Raw genomic sequence first — 21415 nt, forward strand, 5'->3', positions numbered from 1 at the left:
ACTCATGATGCATCTTCCCACCAAATACTGAAACCATACATGCAGTGGCTCTCAACGCTTTGCAGTATACAGTTACACATGCAGACATACATGTATATATGCTGATGACAGATGCTAACTGATTCTCATCTCCCCCTGCTTTGCAAATGTATGGCAGATGGCAGTTACAGACATTTGTCAATCAAAATGTCAAACGGCAAAATTTTAAATTCAGAACAATTAAAAATTCTGAGGTTTTTACATAATTTGTAGCTTTCAACAATGATAGTTATAGTCTTGTTGACACGGACACAAAATAATCATCATATAATAATAATCGTCTAATAGTCTTGGAAAAACATGATTGATTTACATCCACATTTGATTTCTGTGCCTGGCCATTGGCTGATTCAGTTACCATGGTAACACTGCTTATGACCTCTGACCACCATTATTTACATAGTAATGTGACGGGAAGACCATGTCTGAAATGGGGACCAGGGCCAGTGTAAAGAGTCTTCACACATAACTTTCAACCTCTCAAATTTTGTAAGGATAAATCCCTCTTGGACTTAACTCACCTGACTGTAGTCGGACATAGTGCCAAAAAATTGATCATTCTATGCAGACCTAAAACCCACACCTGCTCTTATCTAATTGTTAAGTGTGAATCACACTTATGATGCATAGCAAGTTATTGATTGGCAAAATACAGACTTAAATTGTGTAAAAGATTGCACAATATTACTATAAACAATTAACTGTGAGAAAAAGTTCACCAAAAGAGAAACTTTTCTACGATCATACTTACATGGGCATGATAACTGTAGAGAATTGGAGTCCACAATGGAAAAAGCTGAAGACACATAGAAAGATAATGTTGTGAATATAAACAATAATCTTGTTTGATGACCATTTATCATGCCTTGTAAATAATATAGTATATACCTCAAAACTTTTACTCAAACATTCTGCAATAAACTTTCAACAGTTTTCTGAATCAAGAATAAAAATGCAAATTTTGGTAACATAATAAACAAACTGACTTACATTTACTGATATTTGAAATTCAAAATGACTGCCATCTCTATGTTAACTCTATGGGAAAAATTAAATTTTTGATTTTCGCAAAAGTAAGATGGTGAAAATTTTATAACATTCATTCCATGAACTTCAAAACAAGCTAAGATCAGAAAACTATTGTAAAAAATACTGTCAAGGACAGAGTGCTCATATTTGGTTTGAATTGGTCCATTCAAGAAATATTTAAACCAGAAAAACAAGAATGACAAAAGTAAATAAGGTCTGAAACTTTAGGTACTGGAGGTCAACTTTAGCAACATACATAGCAGAGGAATGTTTCAACTCAGTCCCTCGTAGTTTGAGCAGGTCTGTCAATATGTAACAGTTCATGAACAATGACAGGAAATGACTCATAAGCTGTTTCAGTTACTGCCACCACTCCTACACATAATAGGTACACTGCATACAAATAGGTTAAAGGTCATAAACCTCTTACTCAAATGTGTGGGCTGTTTCAGTTACTGCCACCACTCCTGCACATTTGCAGGATTTCCCCTTTTTCTTACCTCATTTGCATATTTTTGAAACTGACATGTTCATTTGAACAACGTCACATCTCAACCCTGGGTCTATCTGTTGACCAAATACTAAGATGGTAGGTGTGGCGGTTTAGGAGCATTTGCTTGTGACGGACATACATCCGCACATACATACATACATACATACAGACATACAGACGCCACTGACTCACCATATAAGCTCTTTTGGTATTTATATACATACCAAATATGAGCTAAAAATGAGAGTCCAAATATCTGTGCCCCAGAGTATTTACACATTCTACAAGGTACTTTGATTGATGATAGAATGAATTGTACATTGTTTGACATATTGATGATGGAAAATCAGCACATTTGCTGATCTTGGTATGAAATTTTGAGTTTAAACTTGTATTATTTTTCAAGTGCTATTGAGAATGTGAAATATTCAATTAAAAACAAATAAATCCTCTACCTCTAGCAGTAAAATTTGTCCTTAGTTGTACACAGATTCAGCATATTCTGGTATAAATCACATTTCAATACTTGTATGAAGCATAGCTGGTAGCAGACATTGGAATATCTTAATTCCACCTTACTGATTTTCTAAATAATATCATTACAAATTTTCCAAGTAATACCATTCTAATATTTCATTTGCTGATTACACAGTGTATTGCCAGGCAGGTCACACAGCCATGTCGAAACTTCTCAAAGATCACATGTCACAGTCACTTGTAAATCTATCTTACATTCCAAAATCAAAATGTAAGAACACTGTGACTAGAAGATAATACAAAATTACTCTTTTTGTAGTGTTTTTGCTTCTGTTATTTGCCTTCAAACCTTAAAAATAAATACAAAGATAACTCACCTTGGAAAGTACAGAGGAGTTGCATTCTTGCAGTGCTTCCATAAGTCCCAGAAAGTGCAAGTTTACCATTTCAGCCAACTGAGTACGAAAAAACCACAATATAGCTAAGTTATCTGTCATACAATTCTTTCCTTTATTTTACGATATGATTCTTAACGTCAGGTGCTAACAATGAAGTGTGAATTCTTTGCAACAGACATTGACAAACAGCATACACCTTTCTGATTTTGCACATTTAGTGTCAGAGACTGGTGTGGCATCCTGGCGTCCTGATAGGTGCAATGACAAGATGCAATGGGAAATTCACAGCACTGGAACAATTCTGACAAGGTGTTCATAGATATGTGATATTTTTAGTGCCTAGTGGATTACTGATGATAACTTTTAAAGACAAAAATCCTTAATTGCTATGACATTGGTGAATGGATACACTGTTTACAGTATTTACTCCATCACTTTGCCCTTGTATCCCACACCCTGTCACCCCTACACCCTACTAATAGGATCACCCACACCACGAGAAATAATGGGGCAGTTCCACAACTGCTTTTATGGAAAGGTTGGTACAGCATTGTGCCAGTGAAGGCTTTACCTGTGTAAGCCAGGACACATATAGTTGGTGGGGCTAGCTTGTTTCTTTGATGGCAAAGATTCACCTAACCATTTTGAGCTCACAATATATTCAGAAATGGTTACGGTTCTTTGGACAGATTATGATCAGAAATCTGTTTATAAAAATCAGCCCTCCTGTTCCTGTTCAGAGACTTGAAGGGTGGAAAGACAGTTTTAGTGTTAATTTTCTCGCGTTAGAAAGAGTGAAGGGAGTAAATCAAAGCGAGCAGTGAGTTTGCCAATAAATAAAAATGTGTAACTGTTACTGGAATGACAGTGATTGTAGACCTTGAATGTGATGTTAAATAAAAGTTAAGAAATAAACTGAATCAGAAAATAAATATACTCTAGATGTATTTCCCACTGGCAGTGATGGAGTGACAGTAAATGATAAAATTAAAAATGGTGAGACAGGGAAGAAAGAGAGAGAGAGAGACAGGTTACCTCCTTTCCAGAATGTTCCTACATAGCAGCAGTCAAAATGCAATGAAAGACATGCCAAGAAATGTCAACTGTGTACTGAAGTTTAGAAAAAAGTAAGTAGTTGATGCCAGTGGTGAGAAGTAATAAGTGGAAACACCAAATGATAAAAGTTAGATTTTAAATGAAAACAGAACAGGAGCCATGATTGATGGCTTTGAATTGACTGTGACAGAGTTGTAAGGAAGATACGGGATTTGATGAAATCATGGAAACTGATGAGGTCATGATTTTTGAAAAAAAACTTTTTAAGTTTCATCATAATATATTCAATCATAAGTTTCTGATGATGGAATACATTTTACGATTCAACTGTCTCTTTGTAGCGGAACTGACATGTGAAAACCAATTTGTTAAGATCAATAAAATGACTTGAATTGTCATTTTATACATCAGTAAAATTTGGCAAATGTGTTGACCTAATTTGACATTGTTAAGAAACAGATGGTACTTTACATCTTTACTGGACTGTATTGGTATCTTCAAAACTAATTGTACACAGAATTTGAAGCTCAACTGCAAAAGATGACTTACCACTTTGGAATGAGATAACAGTTGCAGCAATCCCGGTGTAACTCGTCCCCAGAAATCCATGATGGTGAGTGTTGCTATGCTGTGGAGGTCAGAGTTCACGGGAGTACTACTGGCACTCTGTTCACAGTACATTGTCCACAACTGTCACAAAGCAAAAGTAAGGCAGTCATAGGTAGAGCTGATTTGAATGTCAGTTCACAAAAACATTAAGTATTCTTTCTTGTTTCATCTTTCAAAGTGATGAACCATAGGAAATAGAATGGTTGACTGCACAGATAGTTTATTAATTGAAAATGGCAAAATGTCTTCCAAGTGTTAGTTCAGTGACACTGTGCAGTGTGCAGACGTCATGGGCAACTGAATGTGTGCAACCATAGCAAATGTGATTGCAGACCTGCATGTTACAGCTACTTAGACACTGGGTACCAGGACATTTTCAAGCAAAATTTAAAGTAGATTACATCATTTTGAAGCAAAATTTAAAGTAGATTGCATCATTTTGAAGCAAAATGCAAACACATACTTTCTCCGTCTGGTGTCCTCAACAATGATTGTGTCAAGGAAATCAGTGGCTAGAACAGTTTGCAAGATGATGAAATATCTCCAGACCAATCCCACAGTGCTTTACAGTAATCAAGTTTGATAATGTTTGCACTATTAGGGAGCTGTCATTATTTATGGTCGGGGTGGAAGAATGGGAGAGGGTTTTTTTAAAGGTATCCTGATTAGTAAGATGGAGGAGTTACTTACAATAGGAAAAACAAATGAGGAGAGGGGTTGGGTAACGCAAAAATGTTGGCTCAGGAAATTCTTTTGATACCCCTAGCCAATAATAATCTCAATCCCCTAATAAATCATGAATTTCAGAACAAATTTATAAAGCTGTGCTAATTGAAAAGTTGCTAAAAACTTTGCAAGAACCAAAAGAATTGGATTATGATGTTTAGAAAATGGGTTTCCGTTTCAGCTAATCATCACTACAAATTAAAGCTAAATAACTGCACATACCACAAATAACAATTACAAGAATAGTGCACAGATTACTCTGCTGAAAATATTTCCAATATTAGTGATAACAAGTTGAGAATGAGGCAAAACCTTGAAACGACATTTGAAACTGGTATTACATTATCCAAAGTTCAAAGCAAGTTTCTGGACAAATGGTGTTACAGGACCTAACATTCCCTTGAAATCTTAGACAGGTTACATCATATGAGTATGAAGTATAAAGCAACTGATGATGGAAGAAGTAAAATTAAGAGTTTCAGGGCATGCAAAGCATCCCCTGGAAGTAAATAGTTAACAAAGTTGACTGTTTTAAGCCATATGACTTGCCAACACCCTATGTTTACTGGTGTTTAATGAGCAATTGTTCTATTGAACATTGAAGTGAATACCTGTGACAATATGGGTAAATGTTGAACTGATCTGAATATCTGTGTCAATACGGGTATGTGTGAAACTTGATTTGAATATTCTGTATCAATAGTATGAAACTTGATTTGAATACCTGTGACAATAAGGGTAAGTGAAACTTGATTGTATACCTGTGACAATAAGGGTACGTGTGAAACTTGATTTGAATATTCTGTATCAATATGGGTATGAAACTTGATTTGAATATCTGTGACAAGAAGGGTAAGAGTGAAACTTGATTTGAATACTCTGTGACAATAAGGGTAAGTGTGAAACTTGATTTGAATACCTGTGACAATAAGGGTAAGTGAAACTTGATTTGAATATTCTGTATCAATATGGGTATGAAACTTGATTTCAATACCTGTGACAATAAGGTAAGTGAAACTTGTTTTGAATACCAGTGACAATAAGGTACGTGTGAAACTTGATTTGAATATTCTGTATCAATATGGGTATGAAACTTGATTTGAATATCTGTGACAATAAGGGTAAGTGTGAAACTTGATTTGAATATTCTGTATCAATATGGGTATGAAACTTGATTTGAATATCTGTGACAAGAAGGGTAAGTGAAACTTTATTTGAATACTCTGTATCAATATGGGTATGAAACTTGATTTGAATACCTGTGACAATAAGGGTAAGGAAACTTATTTGAATACTCTGTATCAATATGGGTATGAAACTTGATTTGAATACCTGTGACAATAAGGTTAGTGAAACTTGATTTGAATATCTGTGACAAGAAGGGTAAGTGTGAAACTTGATTTGAATAGCTGTGACAATAAGGGTTTGAAACTTGATTTGAATATCTGTGACAATAAGGGTAGGTATGAAACTTGATTTTCAAGTTTGCTTGAGGTGTCAAAATAATATAAATATAGCAAAATGATACAACACATGGGGAAGACTTGGTATCAAGATACAATGATGAGAAGTATTGTATGTGAGAATATAGAGTAAGATGTTTTTACCTGGCAGAGAATAAAGGCATGAAAGAGTGATGACATATGCAAGACAGAAGCCTTGGACTGCTCAGCAAAACCAGTCAGAATTACCAACATGTGATCAGCAATGTGAACTCCAGCTTCCAATGGAATTGGTTGACAACTTATACCAGTGTTGTCCACACAATCATCAAACATGGCGGTGTGCATCAATGATCCCAGCAACAGCCATGACAACATACGTATGTGAGCGATACAGTCGATGAACTCCTTGGGTCTGTGAAATCAGGATGAACGAACAGGATGCAAGCATTTTACTGATTGTCTCTCTGTATCTGTAATGTTGCATATGTGTAGTATTTAATCTAATTTCACTATCAAGATTATCAATTGAAAAACAAATTACAATTTAGCAATAGTGGCAAAGCTTGGTCATATAAGTAAACTACTAGTTACCCTGACAAAATGGAACTGCAATCTGACAAAAGCTAAAAGTGGATAAACCAATTGTGAGTAAGTTTCCATGTTAAAAAACATTTTAACTTCATGACTCCTTTCTTCAGAGTAATTACATTCATTTGATGACTTTGTGATGGAAAACAGACTGTTTGCTCTGTAAAACAGATGATGAATATTAATGCCAACATATATGAGATATTGCTGGCACTCTCAAAACCATTAATAAGATGTTGACTCAAACTGCTCACATCAGTAGGCGGCCCCAGTCTACTGATAAACAAACTACAATCATGCAGAAATATCATTATGCTCAGATGTGGAAAATATGTCTGATAAGAATCATGGTAAATAAATCAAACTTTATGAAATTTCCTTTATTGGAAGAGGTCAGTGCTTGAAGAGATTGGACTGACTCTACTCTGTAAGAAAATGAGACAAGTGGCAGATATAAATTTGTACAGTACGTTGGAAACAATACTTTACAGAATTTGGCGTTTATATCTCACCCTTGTTGCATTGCTGACGGTGGATGATACAGCCATGGTAGGTAACGGTTAATACCTCTGGTATCACGTTGGTTGGCATATGTAAACTCTAATGCAATAAACTGAGCTATGCCAGCTTTCAGATGACTTCCCAATGTATCTTCATTCAGATTCTGAGATCCACCTCTCATATTGTTCTGTAAAATCATGGAAACGTAGAAGGAGAATCAAGAACAGATAGTGGCCATGGATCAAGGAAATGGAATTATTGGCTGATTCTAAAATATGCACAGATCAATCGATCAATTAATCAATATTTATGATCCCAACTTTGGCAAGTAGATTACCTACTCACAAGTATCATATCTTCTCAAATGGGCCGACAATAGCAATGTATAATTTCATGAAGACCTCAAACATGAGTTGCAAATAATTTATGAGTAACACTTATTACCAAATATGTATCTTACAGATATTAAATATGATATCAATACAGCCTCCTCTGTGTGATATTACCGAGGACCTTAAATAGCAGACCTGGTCTCATGGCTGTGAAATACACTGTGAAAGATGGCAACTTTGAGATCAGAAAATATACAGTGACAATGTCTGTTTTTCTAATATTCAAAGATAACATTCTGCATACAGTGAATAGAATATTCAAAGAAACTGTAGATAAATGCTTAGCAGTTTTGTTGTTAAGAAGCTCAATAAGGATGTACAGTATAATGAATTAGGAACAATTCTGTAAAATTCTCATCATTTTTATGACTTAAAGCCTTTTGCAATACCCCTCCAACTACAGTAGCTTTTTATAGCTAATTTGTTTTATTGGTATTATTCTAAAGTTGTCTCAGCCTACCTTGACCTTTGTAAGTGTGTGAAGGTCACCAATAAATTCAAGGGCATCATTCAAACTCTGTTTCATACAGTCTGCTGCTCCAGTTGGACCCTTGATACGACAGAAGTAAACAGGAGAGCATGATGATGATGAAAACATATAATGTATATTGGTTATTTTTCATTTACATAAAGCATAGCACATAATGTAAACCATGTTACAATGAAAATCTCTGCATGAGCCATATTCTATTCTATTACCAAAGTAGGCTAGGGGTCAGGGTTAATATCCTATTAGAAGGGGGTCAGGGTCAATATCCTATTAGAAAAGGGTCAAGGTTTAAATCCTAAGGGGGTCAGGGTTTATATCTTATTACCAAATGGTCGTTTCCAAATTTAAATTTCTCATTTTCTTGATGAAAGCACGGGTTTGATGAAAAGTATAAAATGTAATGACAAAAGACAGATTCACAATATTTCACAGTCTATTCAATAATTACTTTTCTGCAAGTACATGAACTAGTTATCATCTCATTTAAAATTAGAGTACATGTACAAATTGTTAGGAACAGCTCTATTGTTTTCTATTGCCATGATGATAGTCCTCTGTACAGGAACCCAGGAACTGAGGTCCGAAGCTGGACACTTACCAGTGATTTCATATCGTAGCTGCCAATCTCCTCTTCCAAGATGTTAGATTCACTGAGTTTGCCACCAGCATCAAGCAATACTAACTGTACCAGAATCAACAGATTTTCATCCGGTAATGATGTTTTGAATTTCAATGCTGTACTCAGTTCCAGAACCACCGTCCTTGTCAGGAAAAGCTTGTCCCTTTCCTTTAGAAATGAAAGAAAGACATCATTCATGAACTGGTAAGCTAAACCAATGTAGTAATTTCTATGCTACTATAAAATAAAGGCTAAACCACCCTGTATGCTCTGGTAAACATATAAATTAATTTCAATTTTCTTTTGAAAATTTCCAAGTTTATGGATTATCTGAGATTTTTCAGAAGAGAGTTACAAACATTAGGAGCAGCATATTGATCACTCACTGCTTAACTTGCCTGCTATGACAGATTGAATACACATATTCATCCTGCCGCTCCCCTCCCTTCCTTCGTCTTTCCTTTAAATCTTCCCTACCATAAGCTCTCAAAAATAGAATAAACTTTTAAGGGTAATTCTTCTAGAACTGGTCACTGACAAGCAATTACTGGTCACTGGTACTAACTGGTTAGTAACTGCTATGGACTGGTCACTGACTGCAGCTAACTGGTCACTGACTGGCACTAACTGGTTAGGAACTGTACTGGTCATTGATTGCAGCCACTAACTGGTCAATGACCAGCACACACTGGTCACTGACTGCCACTAACTGGTCACTGACTGCCAATAACTGACATTTACTGGTCACTGATGCCACTAAATGGTCACTGACTGGCTTTCTGACCTTGGTAAATGTCCTGTGACAAGCCATACAGATGTCCAGTACTTGCTGAAGTTTACATCTACATTTCTGCACTGACTGACTCAATACTTTGGACATAGGATCCAACAAGGCTTGAAGATTCTTGGACACTGGAGTTTTCAGCAGGGCAATGATGATACGGAAGGTTGAAGTCATGTCACACTGAGAAGGAAAGAAAAGCAAATTAATTGTAACACCTAGCAATGTCTCTGAATAAACTGTAGGAAGTAGAAAGAAAACTGAACATGAACCACCACAAGCTGTCGACAAACATTAACATTTGAGACAAAAAGAAGAGATCTATGTATAGGCTTATTACTACGATAAACCATCATCAGCTGATAATTATGTTGATGATTTTTTCAAATTCAAAACTTGTGTTAAACTTTCAGGAGATATGCTGTTCTACTAAGTAGCATCTGTGTACACGTTTAACACTTCAATAAGATTTTTGCAATGTATAAAGATATGATTTTGAAAACTGGCAACATTTTGTGCAATTTTTAAAACTACTTCTCAAACAAAATAAAAATTGCAAAGAAAGTATGCCTGGGCTTACATGGTCTGGCAAACTGCCTAACAACTTCCTGAAGAATGTTTCAAACAGAGGTAAGACATTAGCCCAGACGGCAGCAGTTTCTAGAGGAACGCACTCCATGTAGTCAGCCAAGTTCTTCAAAATGGTCAACACTTGAGGGTTGGGTAGCGTTTTCTTGGAATTCAAACCCTGTAATGATAAGGAGTTATGGATTGGAAATAAAGGACTGGAAATGACTTAACCCTTTCACCTCCATGGTTTAGCCCAAACCCATTTATATCAATCGTGATTGTGGACCTGTTTACAGGGAATTAGGGGTGAGCAGCTTTAAAGAAAACACATGCTAATAGCAAGAACTACACCATTTATATCTTGCATTTCATGTCTGTCATGAAAAATGCTTATCTTTATTCAGAATTAGGTAAATCTTCACCCATCCTGAAAAATCCTGGACGATGTGTTTGAACAAACACTGCACACTTCTCAGTTTTGGTATGATTAAATTGTTTGCGTAGTTACATGGATTCAAGCTTCACTGACTAAATTTTTGAAAGATCTGCAAACCTACACCAGAACACGCTCAAACTCACCTCTAGCAAATAACTGATTGGAGCAGTTGGATTCAATTCATTGAAATCTGTGAGCGATGCTGCTACTGTCTTCATGAAATATGGATCTGAAACATAATCGCCATCTGAAAATTAGCCACAAAGATCACCAAAATGTGCTCATAATGAATGTGCATGATGGTAGTCGGCAGAGCAATTTGCCAATTTTTCTGTTAAGATGTTCTCACAACATTGACACAATTAACAACATCTTTCTTCACATAACAAAACATAGGGCCAAAGTCCCTGAAGCTACTATAGACATGGATACAAAATTAAGTATTTCCTGACCGTATGAAATTATCTCACTAAGGTCATCCTAGGGACATGTAAACCAAATATTAAAGCTGTCTGACCAGTGGTTTTGAAAAAACAAGCGACTCAACAGTTGACAGAGCTCTGCTGTGTTATGTAGAGAATAACCTTTTGTGACACATGTATTGATGAAGAAGGTGGATATCTTTGATAGCTCATTTCAGGATGGCCTGACCAAAAATGGAAAAAAATTCCGTAAAAATACAGATTTGCATATTTCATCAGACTATATTAGTCTATAATAGCAAATAAACGAGAGTTAATTACATTCTAATTAAAGTAAACAAGACTTGCTTATATCAAGATTTACGTCATAAAAAAACAGCATATCTGTCAGGTTATAAAGAATCTTGAGCTGGTTATCTTTTAATATAAGTATTTTCATCCTATTAACCAAGCACATTTTAACTTTCAAATTAACATTGTAAGTAAGTTCTGTTGAATAAGTTGAGACTGTACGTACTCAGAGAAAGCACACTGAAGAGACAAATGTTTGTAACTTAAGAAGTTCAAGGTCATCAAAAGCATTATAAGGAATCATGTTACACATTCATTGCACTGTTTACACAGATTGCATAATTGCTATAAATAGCACATGAGGAATCTTAAAGCCCAGCTTTACCATAAAACCCATCACTTTGACCACTCTTTTAATTGACCACTCTATTTTTTTCCTCAAAAAGTAATCTTATTTTATCCTTACCAAGTCAACATAAATGGAAATTAGAACTTTCTCTATCTCTATTTATTTGACCACCCTATCATGACAAACTATTATGAGCAATTCTTTTAGATAACATAAATGGTGGTTCAGAATATATCAAAGTTGGGATTCAGGAAAGTTGCCTTTACATGTTTTAATCCTCCAAGATGGTAAGCATTTCACTATGAACTGTCAAAAAAAGTTGAACTTTCTGATAATTCCACACTAAAATTATTTTGGCTTTGATGATTTCCTAATTAATTCAATTATTTAAAATCACATTAATTATTTTTTCTGGGTGAATTGATAGGGTTTATACAGTACAAGAATTACACACAATGTAAGTCAAATTTTGACCAAAAATGACAAAAAAATTCCTTAAAAATACAGATTTGCATATTTCATCACAATTTGAACAAATCTAAGTTGGGTTATCCCTAGGGACCTGTATACCAAATAACAAAGCTGTCTGACCAGCGGTTATGAAGAAGAAGATTTTTTACCAAAAACACCTTTTTTGGCATTAATTTGCCTATTTTCAACAATATCAAAAAATTAAAAAAACTAGTTTCTCAAAATCATATTTTTCATCTACACAACAAATATCAAATCAGTAAGTACTGCGGTTCTCAAGATATTTGAGTGGACGGACGCCTCACAAACGGACATACATACATACATACATACATACATACATACATACATACATACATACAGACTGACGCCGGACGGATACCCATCCCAATAGCTTCTATAGACTATAGTCTATAGTAGCTAAAAATGGGACGTACTACATGTATCTCTAACCTGTCTGAAACTTACCCTCAATTCTGGTCTGAAAGAGCTGAGGAATATTGCTAGTGGGGCTAACTGGTGTAGAGTGCATCGCAAAAAACTGTCGGGCAACAGTAATAGAACTGGCTGGTGTGTTGGTCAAGCTTTGAAGAAAATTTGTAATAAAAGAATGTGATTAGAATTAAAGGGACAAAGTCTGCCATTTTTTATGAATTTTGTTTGATGCGAGATACTACTTATATTGTTTGACATGTTGACAGATACTGAATAAATGGGTGATCATCAGTGTTCCCTCTAAGGTTTTGAGAGGGTGCGCAACTTGAGATACGCCTGATTGCCTCACAGCTGGGTCCGTTCATGTATATGCTAATTTATTGAGGTACGTCACAACGTACAATGAACGTTGGTGGCAACTGCACCGCCAACGGGCGCTAAACTCGAAACGCGGAAGTAAAATCTACGCTGAGATCGCACATTTCGCCCTGAGTTATTGTTTCCAAAACTAATACCGATTGAAATGACAGACTAAAGTTGCGCAAAACATGAAATTTCACTGCGAGAGCAGTCGGAGACACTGCGCAATTAGCGCGCAAATAAGCCTTAGCGGGAACACTGGTGATCATGCATATATTTGACCCCAGTTTTTGACATTATCAATGAAAAATCGCGAAAATGAAATAATGGTCATGACCATTAATTCATTTTCGCGATGGTTTTATTTAATTTGTCTAAAAATCGGGATCAAATATATGCATGGTCACCCATTCATTCAGTATCTTTCAACATGTCAAACAATATAAGTAGTATCTCGCATCAAACAAAATTCATGAAAAATGGCAGACTTTGTTCCTTTAAAAGTGGAATCAAGTATGTGGTAATAATAAAAACACCCCTTGTCTCCAAAATGGTTTATCTCTTACTGATGATTTATTTGTTCATTCATTTCTTTGTCTATTTATTTGTTTATAAATAACTTCCACAGCCATGGCTATCAAAGGAAGACTTAGTAAAAATACTGAGATACAATGTTAAAATGTAGACTTGAGACAAAATACACAAAGTTACTCAGAAATACAAAGATACAAAAAACCTCATTGTCACTCTGTCTTTGGATTCTGTCTTTGGATTCATGAACACAATTTGCTCAATGTACAAGACATGAAACAATTTAGTAAACTGAGCTTAAAAATTTCACTGCACCAAAAGCTAATCAGATCTTGCCATTACCTAACAGAACCTGTCTACTAAATTTGTTCTGACCAGGGAGCCATTTTTGAGACATTGCACATACCAACAAACAAGCGAACAAACAGACATGCATACATCACATGTTTAACATGTTTGAGCGATAAAAAAGTAACCTCTGTACCCAGAAGTATATACCAGTACAAAAGTACATGAACTTTTGACAAAAGCAATAATTCAATCAGAACCCCTATCTTGCTCAAGGGTCTTCACACAGTATTTGACATGTAGCACACTTGTTTGTTAACTCTTACCATGAAACAATTGATAATATTTTACATCAACCATGGAGGTAGTCTCTACTACCTCCATGCATCAACATAGCTGGTCTTACTGGACTCTGATGTACACATATACCTGTTTATTTGCCTACACACTTACAATATACTGATGGATTGTTTTTTGACACAAAGATAGTGGGTCATGTTTGACTTTTGTTCCACACATACACGTATGCAAGCTGATACTTGCTAACACACCTTAGCAAAATGGCAGCTGCTTCAGAAGCTGAGTTTTTGGAAGGAATTGGTGAAGATTTCCTGTGTTGTACAATTTGTCTACAGCAGTTCAAGTCTCCTAAAATTCTACCATGTCTACATACATTCTGCAAGCAGTGTTTAATCACACTGGTTGAGAAGACTGGATCACTAAACTGTCCTGAATGTAGAACTCAATATCAGCTTCCTGTTGGAGGAGTGTCAGCAATACAAGGCAACTTCTTTATGAACAATCTGATTGAAATATTCCAGCAACGACTAGAGTCTATGCAGGAAGCTGAGATAAAGTGTGAAGGTTGCCAAGAGAATTCAGCCACTCACAGGTGTGTGGAGTGTAAACATTATCTCTGTGAAATAACTTGTGCTAAGGTACATACAAATCTGTTACCCGAAAAGAAACATACAATTGTGACCATCGCAGAATTTGAAAAAACAAAGTTAACAAATCCAAAATTGATTCAAGCAGTAGAATACTGTAGTATTCATCCAAAGAATGAAATTGAATTCTACTGTGAAACCTGTCAGGTACCTGTCTGTACAAACTGCACCATTGTCAAACACCGTATACCAGAACATGTACACAGAGACCTGAAAGATGCAGCAGATGAGTATCTTACAGAATTGAGAGCACTGGTTGACAGACTGAAAGTGAAAGAACAGGAGGCAGACAAGAACAAAACCCTGGCCATGCAGACACACAGTGATCTTACAGAGCAGTGCAGCCGAGAAGAAAGGAAAGTCAGGATGAAAGCAGATGAAATCATACAGAAAATAAAGAAAGAAGAGCAGAGACTTACAGATGAACTGAAACACAATTACAAAGTGAAAATTAAAAGGGCAGCTGTTGATGTTGATGAGTGGAATTAAAATGTGGTAACATTAAGAGTGTATGTAGTTATGTAGAGACACTTATGCATCACGGGAATGCTGCTCAACTTCTCGCAAGCAAGAGTGATGTTGCAATCGTATCGAGCAACTTGTTACCATGGAAACTAAACTAGAAACATATCATGCGAAGTTGCATTCAAACCATGTGTTGAGTTTCTGAAATTGGGACTCTGGGTGTACTGGTATCACAAATTGACATGTCTAAGTGTACAGTTGAAAACACTCCAAAACAGCTCCTAAAAGGTGACTCTGCAGACCTTCTGATCACAACCAGAAATTCAATGGGAAAACAAGTCATCCAAAAGAACGAGTGAAAGCGAAGATAAAAAAACCTTATTCATCATGGGAAGAAATGAGTGTATTGAGTTACAAGAATGGTACTCATAGGGTTAGGCTAGATGGACAAATGGAAGGACAATATGAAGTTACCATAACAATTGGAGATCAACCGATACCCGGCTGTCCTGTCATGATACCTGTCATTAAAGGATTGGTTAAGACCATTGGCGCAGAAGGAAGTGGCATGGGACAGTTCAAAAATCCATATGCTGTGGCAATAAATGATGACAAAGACATCATCATGGCTGACAGAGACAATAATAGGTTGCAAATAATGACAAAACTTGGCATGTGTAAGAAAATCTTGGAGTTCAAACAGTTTGAGAAACCATTCAGGCCATGTGATCTAGCCATATCAGATGATAATACATACTACAGTCTAGATGATAACAATAAGCAAGTAGTTGTCGGTGATGAGAATGGCCATGTTATCAGAACATTTGGTAAAATTAAATTAAAAAATCCAAGAGGCATAGGTATTAGCCCTTCAGATGGCAATGTGTATGTAACAGACTACGGCGGACAGTGTGTCAGGATCTACACACAACATGGCAAATACCTAAGGTCATTTGGGTCAGAGGGTAAAGGTCAAGGGGAGTTTGCCTTGCCCTGGAGTGTGGTAGTTGGAAACAATGGGACAGTATTTGTAGCAGATTATTGGAATAAGCGTATCCAGGTATTCAATTCAAGTGACTATCATCTGTATTCTTTTGACTGCAAGTCTGGAGATGGTAAACTGGCATGCCCCAGGAGTTTGTCAATTGAAAAAGATAAATATGTCTATGTTACAGCTGACAACCCCGACTGTCTGCTGAAGTTTGAGAGTGGGGGTAAGTTTCTTTGTCAAATTGATAGTGACAGAGATGGGCTGAAATTCCCTATGGGTCTAGCACTGACAGATGATGTACCTTGCAGAGTGGTTGTAGCTGACAGGGGAAACCATTGCATCAAAATATTTGCACAGTGATAAACAATGGTTCTAGAAGAAGTGGATGAACTGATATTAAGGTTTCAAAATTGAAATTTTACAAAGAATTTCAGATTTTTGATGAAGTCATTATATTCTTAATTTTGAAAATTTCCAGTTTACTTTTAATTACTAACATTTCAGTAATTTATACAAAAGGCATATGTTATCTATCAAGGGATTTAGGAAACTGATAATTAATTTAATATCAGTATTATCCTTTCAATTCTGACCAAATATATCATCACTGGGGATAAATGTAAAGTGAATATGTATGTAAATTGTCATTTTATGAGGCACATTCAATGATGAAACAAAGTTTACATGTCTTTGCTTGACTTGAGATATCATCAAGTTATTCAAATTTACAGTTCTGTTATTTTTGAGAACAATTTCTCCTTGATCAGAAGTATATCACACTGTATAATGGGAGGTGTATTTTATTGTTTTTTGTTTGTGACTACTTTCTGCTTTTACAACAACATAACAAAGCAACACTTGGAGGAACCAAGACTGTCTATTCTAATATACCTTGGCACTCACCGAAACAAAGTTATTCAAGTTCATATCTTGTTATATTCTATTGATACTCAGACACTTTTCTCCTTTTCACAGATTGCCTTAATATTGCCGGAACTGATATTGATTGAAGTTATGTACAATGCTTGGCTTAACCTGTTCATACCTAATTTCCTGTACTGGTCCATTGTCACCACTTGTAACAATGAGTTTGGGCCAAACCATCGTGGTGACAGGGTCCAAGAACCTAATCATATAGGGCTATCAATACATGACATTAGAGAGTGTAGGGTTGATGTGATAGTGGCATTGTCTTTTCATAAAATGATGTTCTCAAACCAGGTATGTAAGGGTAGCTCAAACCCTAAATGGGACCGCCAACTGGGACTCCCAGTTGGCTTAAAATGCACTCTGGGACCGGTCCCAGTTCACTTCTGGGACCGGTCCCAGTTCACTTCTGGGACCGGTCCCAGTTCACTTCTGGGACCGGTCCCAGTTCGCTTCTGGGACCGGTCCCAGAAGCGAACTGGGACTGGTCCCAGTTGGCCTCTGGGATCGGTCCCAGTTGGCTTCCAGGACCAGTCCCAGTTGGCTTCAAAATTAACTCTAGGACCTGGCCGCGGTCCTAGTTGGCCTCCAGGATCAGTTCCAGTACGCTTCAGGGACACATCCAATTTGTGAACTGGGACCACTATAAAAAACCCAGTTACTGGTACTTAATACTAACAATCTGTTAATGTTTTCATCTTTTTACTCTGCCAGTACACTCAGTGTGACATTTTTCGGACAGGGTAGTGAATTTCGCCCAAAGTCGTTTCATAAATGACCAGCAATACGAAATCTTATTACCATACCTTTCGAAACTTTATTGTGGTTATCCTCAAACTCAGTTGACACGACGGGAGTGGTATTTCGGGGTCAAAGAGGCCAAAGTTTTGACCCCATGTCGATGGCGTAGTAATCGGACTGCAATCCCAGAAATCGGACGTCGTGTTTGGAATGTGATTAGGAGCTAAGTATTGATAATTTGAAACTTCAAACCACCGATTATTAATTTCGATGTGTTAAGAAAACTGTATATAAGAATATTTCATGATAATTAGTTATGTTTAATCCATGGACGACTCAACTATATTTCGACGTGTATAGCGCTTAGATATCGGACACGGGCTGTCTCTCTGTGTGTTGCTTTCGGCACCTTGTATCGTACGGTGTGGCTAACTTGTTCAGCGAGTATTACTTATAATTGTTTCCATTGCATATTTTGTTTGTATTAGAATCGCACAGGCATTATTTAATAAAAAAAGCAAGTATATTTCATCGTATGGAATCATTTACCTGTCAAGGTTTTACGCAGTAAGTCACTTACTACGTTTACACAATTATGCTAAATATTGTCTGTCCGAAAACTTATACACTTCTTACGTTCATTAAATGTACTTTTTTTCTCGAAACAACTGCGCAGTTTTTGTTAAAACTACATGCAATCGTAGCGAACAATGTAAAGAATATTTTCAAAATCATTATTCACCCCCACATTCAAAATTCAATGCTAAATCAGGACTTTATTCAAAATTTCAGTTACTTTGACCTGACGGCAGTATGTTGACAGTATCACTGACGCGGTGTCAGACGACAATTTGTGACCGCCGCTCGTAGTGAACTCAATAGCTTCTACCAAGAAAACTATCGAAAACGGACAACAGTGTCACCTGACTTAATATGAGGTCACATGACCTGTAAACGCTATCGATACGGAGCGAAGTGAGTGTAACTAACAGCATGTCACTAAATGTCCGAAAACTGAGGTCGTCCGAAAACTGTCACACTGAGTGTAATCGTAGGTATACGCGACATTTAATAGATCCCAAATATTAAAGGCCAAAGTAATTTAATTCTTTGTTTTGTCTGTGTGCACATACTAGGTTTTTCTACTGCCAATGGTTTGAATAGGATTTTACTGAGCTTTCCTGTTTACAAAATTTCACATCTTGTGGTATAACTTATGATGATCACGATGAAAGGAAGTTTCTGATGATTTTTGTATAGACTCTTATGTTGTTACATGGAAATAATGAAGAAAATATATGGTGTGTTTTGATTTTCTTGTATGTTTTAGTATGTTTTAGTACTGCCTTCCCGCTCATGTTTCGAAACATTTGAGTGGGCGCGCTAAACAAAGAATTTGATTACTTTAGTCTTACTGCGATGTACTCATTCTTAGAACTAGTAATTAGTCCTGTGCTATGGTGTGTGTTGAAATCTTACTGCACGGATCATGTTGATAGAGAGACTGTGTACTGAATCAGATGAAAAAGGAGATGAAAATAACTGTGCAAGACTAGCAATTAACTCATCAAGCTTTCATTACATTAAAAACAGCAAGCAAAACCTTTAACGAAAACCCGCTGTGTTTTAATAGAATTGCAATTCACTTGCAGTACATGACTGATATCTTAATTTGGACCTGAACAGATAGACACAAATAGGAGAGGGGCAACCATTAGTGCATGCATGTGCTGTTACAGCAGAATCATTTCATTGTTATGCTAGGAAAAAATAGACATCAATGAGGTGATAATAGTCCCATTACATTTTAAGACAAAGGGTTTTGAATATACAAGTCAACAACATGCACTGCTTCAAAACTTCATTGACAGCTAGTAGCTATATGTAGTATATGCTGTCTCAGTGGTTTCTATTTCAGTCTGTATGTCTGTCATAGCTCTATGGAGCTACGACTCCCAGAATTGAAATGAGACCTGACTGTCCTTGAATGAAACTGGGAGATGTTAGCTTTCCCACACAAAAAACATACATAATTTTCACAACAGTACAGAGAATATGAATAAAACAAGTGCATACAATTGCTACAAAAGGCATATAGTGGGATGGGAAACTTCTTTCCCATTAATATTATGGTTTCGTCATTACAGCATGGAGGTACCTTACCTCCATGGTACAGTTCATTTGATACAAGTGTGTTTCCCCGCAATCATAATGGTCCCAGTTACGTCGAGCTAGTACGCTTCTGGGACCGGTCCCAGTTCGCTTCTGGGACCAGTCCTAGAGGCCAACTGGGACCGGTCCCAGTCGCTTCTGGGACCGGTCCTAGAAGTGAACTGGGACCGGTCCCAGAGTGCATTTTAAGCCAACTGGGAGTCCCAGTTGGCGGTCCCAGTTGGGGGTTTGAGCTACCCTTACATACCCTCTCAAACATATCATTTCAATATTTGACCTTGTACAGATATGCAGATCTGAGGAAAATCTTAAAAATGTAAATGACATAAGGAGTATACCAGATGCATTCTAATGGCTAGTGCCATGGTTTCCTGTGGACTCCCAAGAATAGTATCAATCAGTACAACAACACCTTTGGAAAATATCCACCCATAATCAAAAATTGTTGCTTTCTTGTCGATAAGTTTTTTCAAAATTAATCATTTAGTCATTACTCTTCCCTTAAAATCTACAATACACCGATTACATCCCTTTTTTATGAATTTATAGCAAAGAAAAAAAGGTAGTAGAGACGTCATTGAACAAACACTTGTCACTAGATGAACAAGAGATGGCTGGCTTCAAACAGTGTCAGTGAAAACACAAAGATTACCAAACTGATGATTTCTGTACATACTAAAAAGCCAGGGTTGTCACTGCGTTTAAATCCTTTAAAATAAAATTGTATTCATTTCTTCAGTGTCTCATGTATATGTCACTGCAAATCTACAATACAGCCATTGTCTCATTGCTAATGTTTTTAAGACTTGAATTTCAATACTTATAGATCATATTTCTGGGATTGTAATCTCAAAACACTTGTTTGTCTTACCTGTCAGTTTGCCATGGATACAGCGTGGACCCAGCCACCCTGAATGACATTGACAAGACAAAAGGTTATATAATACATTCATGCATTTGGTGGGTAAAAGAAAAGAAATGATAACTGAGTATGCAACTGAAATTAACAAACAATTTACTGTTAAAGCAGGTATACAAAGACAACAGTAAGTTTGAAGAAAATTGTCATCAAAATATTTGTATCTTCATAATTGGTATGTAACCCAGACAGAACTGATATTTGCAGCGTACATTGTGTATAGATTTGTTAGTTGGTGTGAATATTCAGACAGCCTACCTGCCAACCACTGTGAACATATCCATCAGAAGTGAGGCTGCTTGTGCGGGGTCTCTGTGTGTGAATGTTGACAGAACCACTATGGCTAAAGATATCGTGTCTTCATCATACTCTTCAAGACATGAACCACACTCAGAACATCTGGAATGTGAAAAGATGTAATTTTTTCATCTTTACCCTTTCACCACAATGGTTTGGC

General features: G+C 36.5%; 1 protein-coding gene across 2 annotated transcripts in view; it reads right to left on the reverse strand.

Moving 5' to 3' along the window:
• The window catches only part of LOC139148952 (protein unc-79 homolog), a 31585-nt gene that overhangs the window by 2618 nt on the left and 7552 nt on the right, over positions 1 to 21415 (reverse strand). The window contains exons 3-16 of one of the 2 annotated variants that reach the window (XM_070720424.1): positions 21217 to 21357; positions 20911 to 20949; positions 12651 to 12766; positions 10793 to 10878; positions 10224 to 10391; positions 9647 to 9826; positions 8842 to 9030; positions 8214 to 8303; positions 7373 to 7548; positions 6435 to 6684; positions 4042 to 4182; positions 3472 to 3489; positions 2416 to 2493; positions 791 to 835 (exon numbers count right to left, since the gene is read on the reverse strand). In XM_070720424.1, coding sequence (XP_070576525.1) covers positions 791 to 835; positions 2416 to 2493; positions 3472 to 3489; positions 4042 to 4182; positions 6435 to 6684; positions 7373 to 7548; positions 8214 to 8303; positions 8842 to 9030; positions 9647 to 9826; positions 10224 to 10391; positions 10793 to 10878; positions 12651 to 12766; positions 20911 to 20949; positions 21217 to 21242 — 1602 coding nt within the window. In that variant the 5' untranslated portion in view covers positions 21243 to 21357. The remainder of the gene's footprint in view (positions 1 to 790; positions 836 to 2415; positions 2494 to 3471; positions 3490 to 4041; positions 4183 to 6434; positions 6685 to 7372; positions 7549 to 8213; positions 8304 to 8841; positions 9031 to 9646; positions 9827 to 10223; positions 10392 to 10792; positions 10879 to 12650; positions 12767 to 20910; positions 20950 to 21216; positions 21358 to 21415) is intronic. The other variant, XM_070720425.1, reaches the window with a different exon arrangement.

The sequence above is a fragment of the Ptychodera flava genome, chromosome 14, assembly GCF_041260155.1.
Source record: "Ptychodera flava strain L36383 chromosome 14, AS_Pfla_20210202, whole genome shotgun sequence".
Classification (NCBI taxonomy): domain Eukaryota; kingdom Metazoa; phylum Hemichordata; class Enteropneusta; family Ptychoderidae; genus Ptychodera; species Ptychodera flava.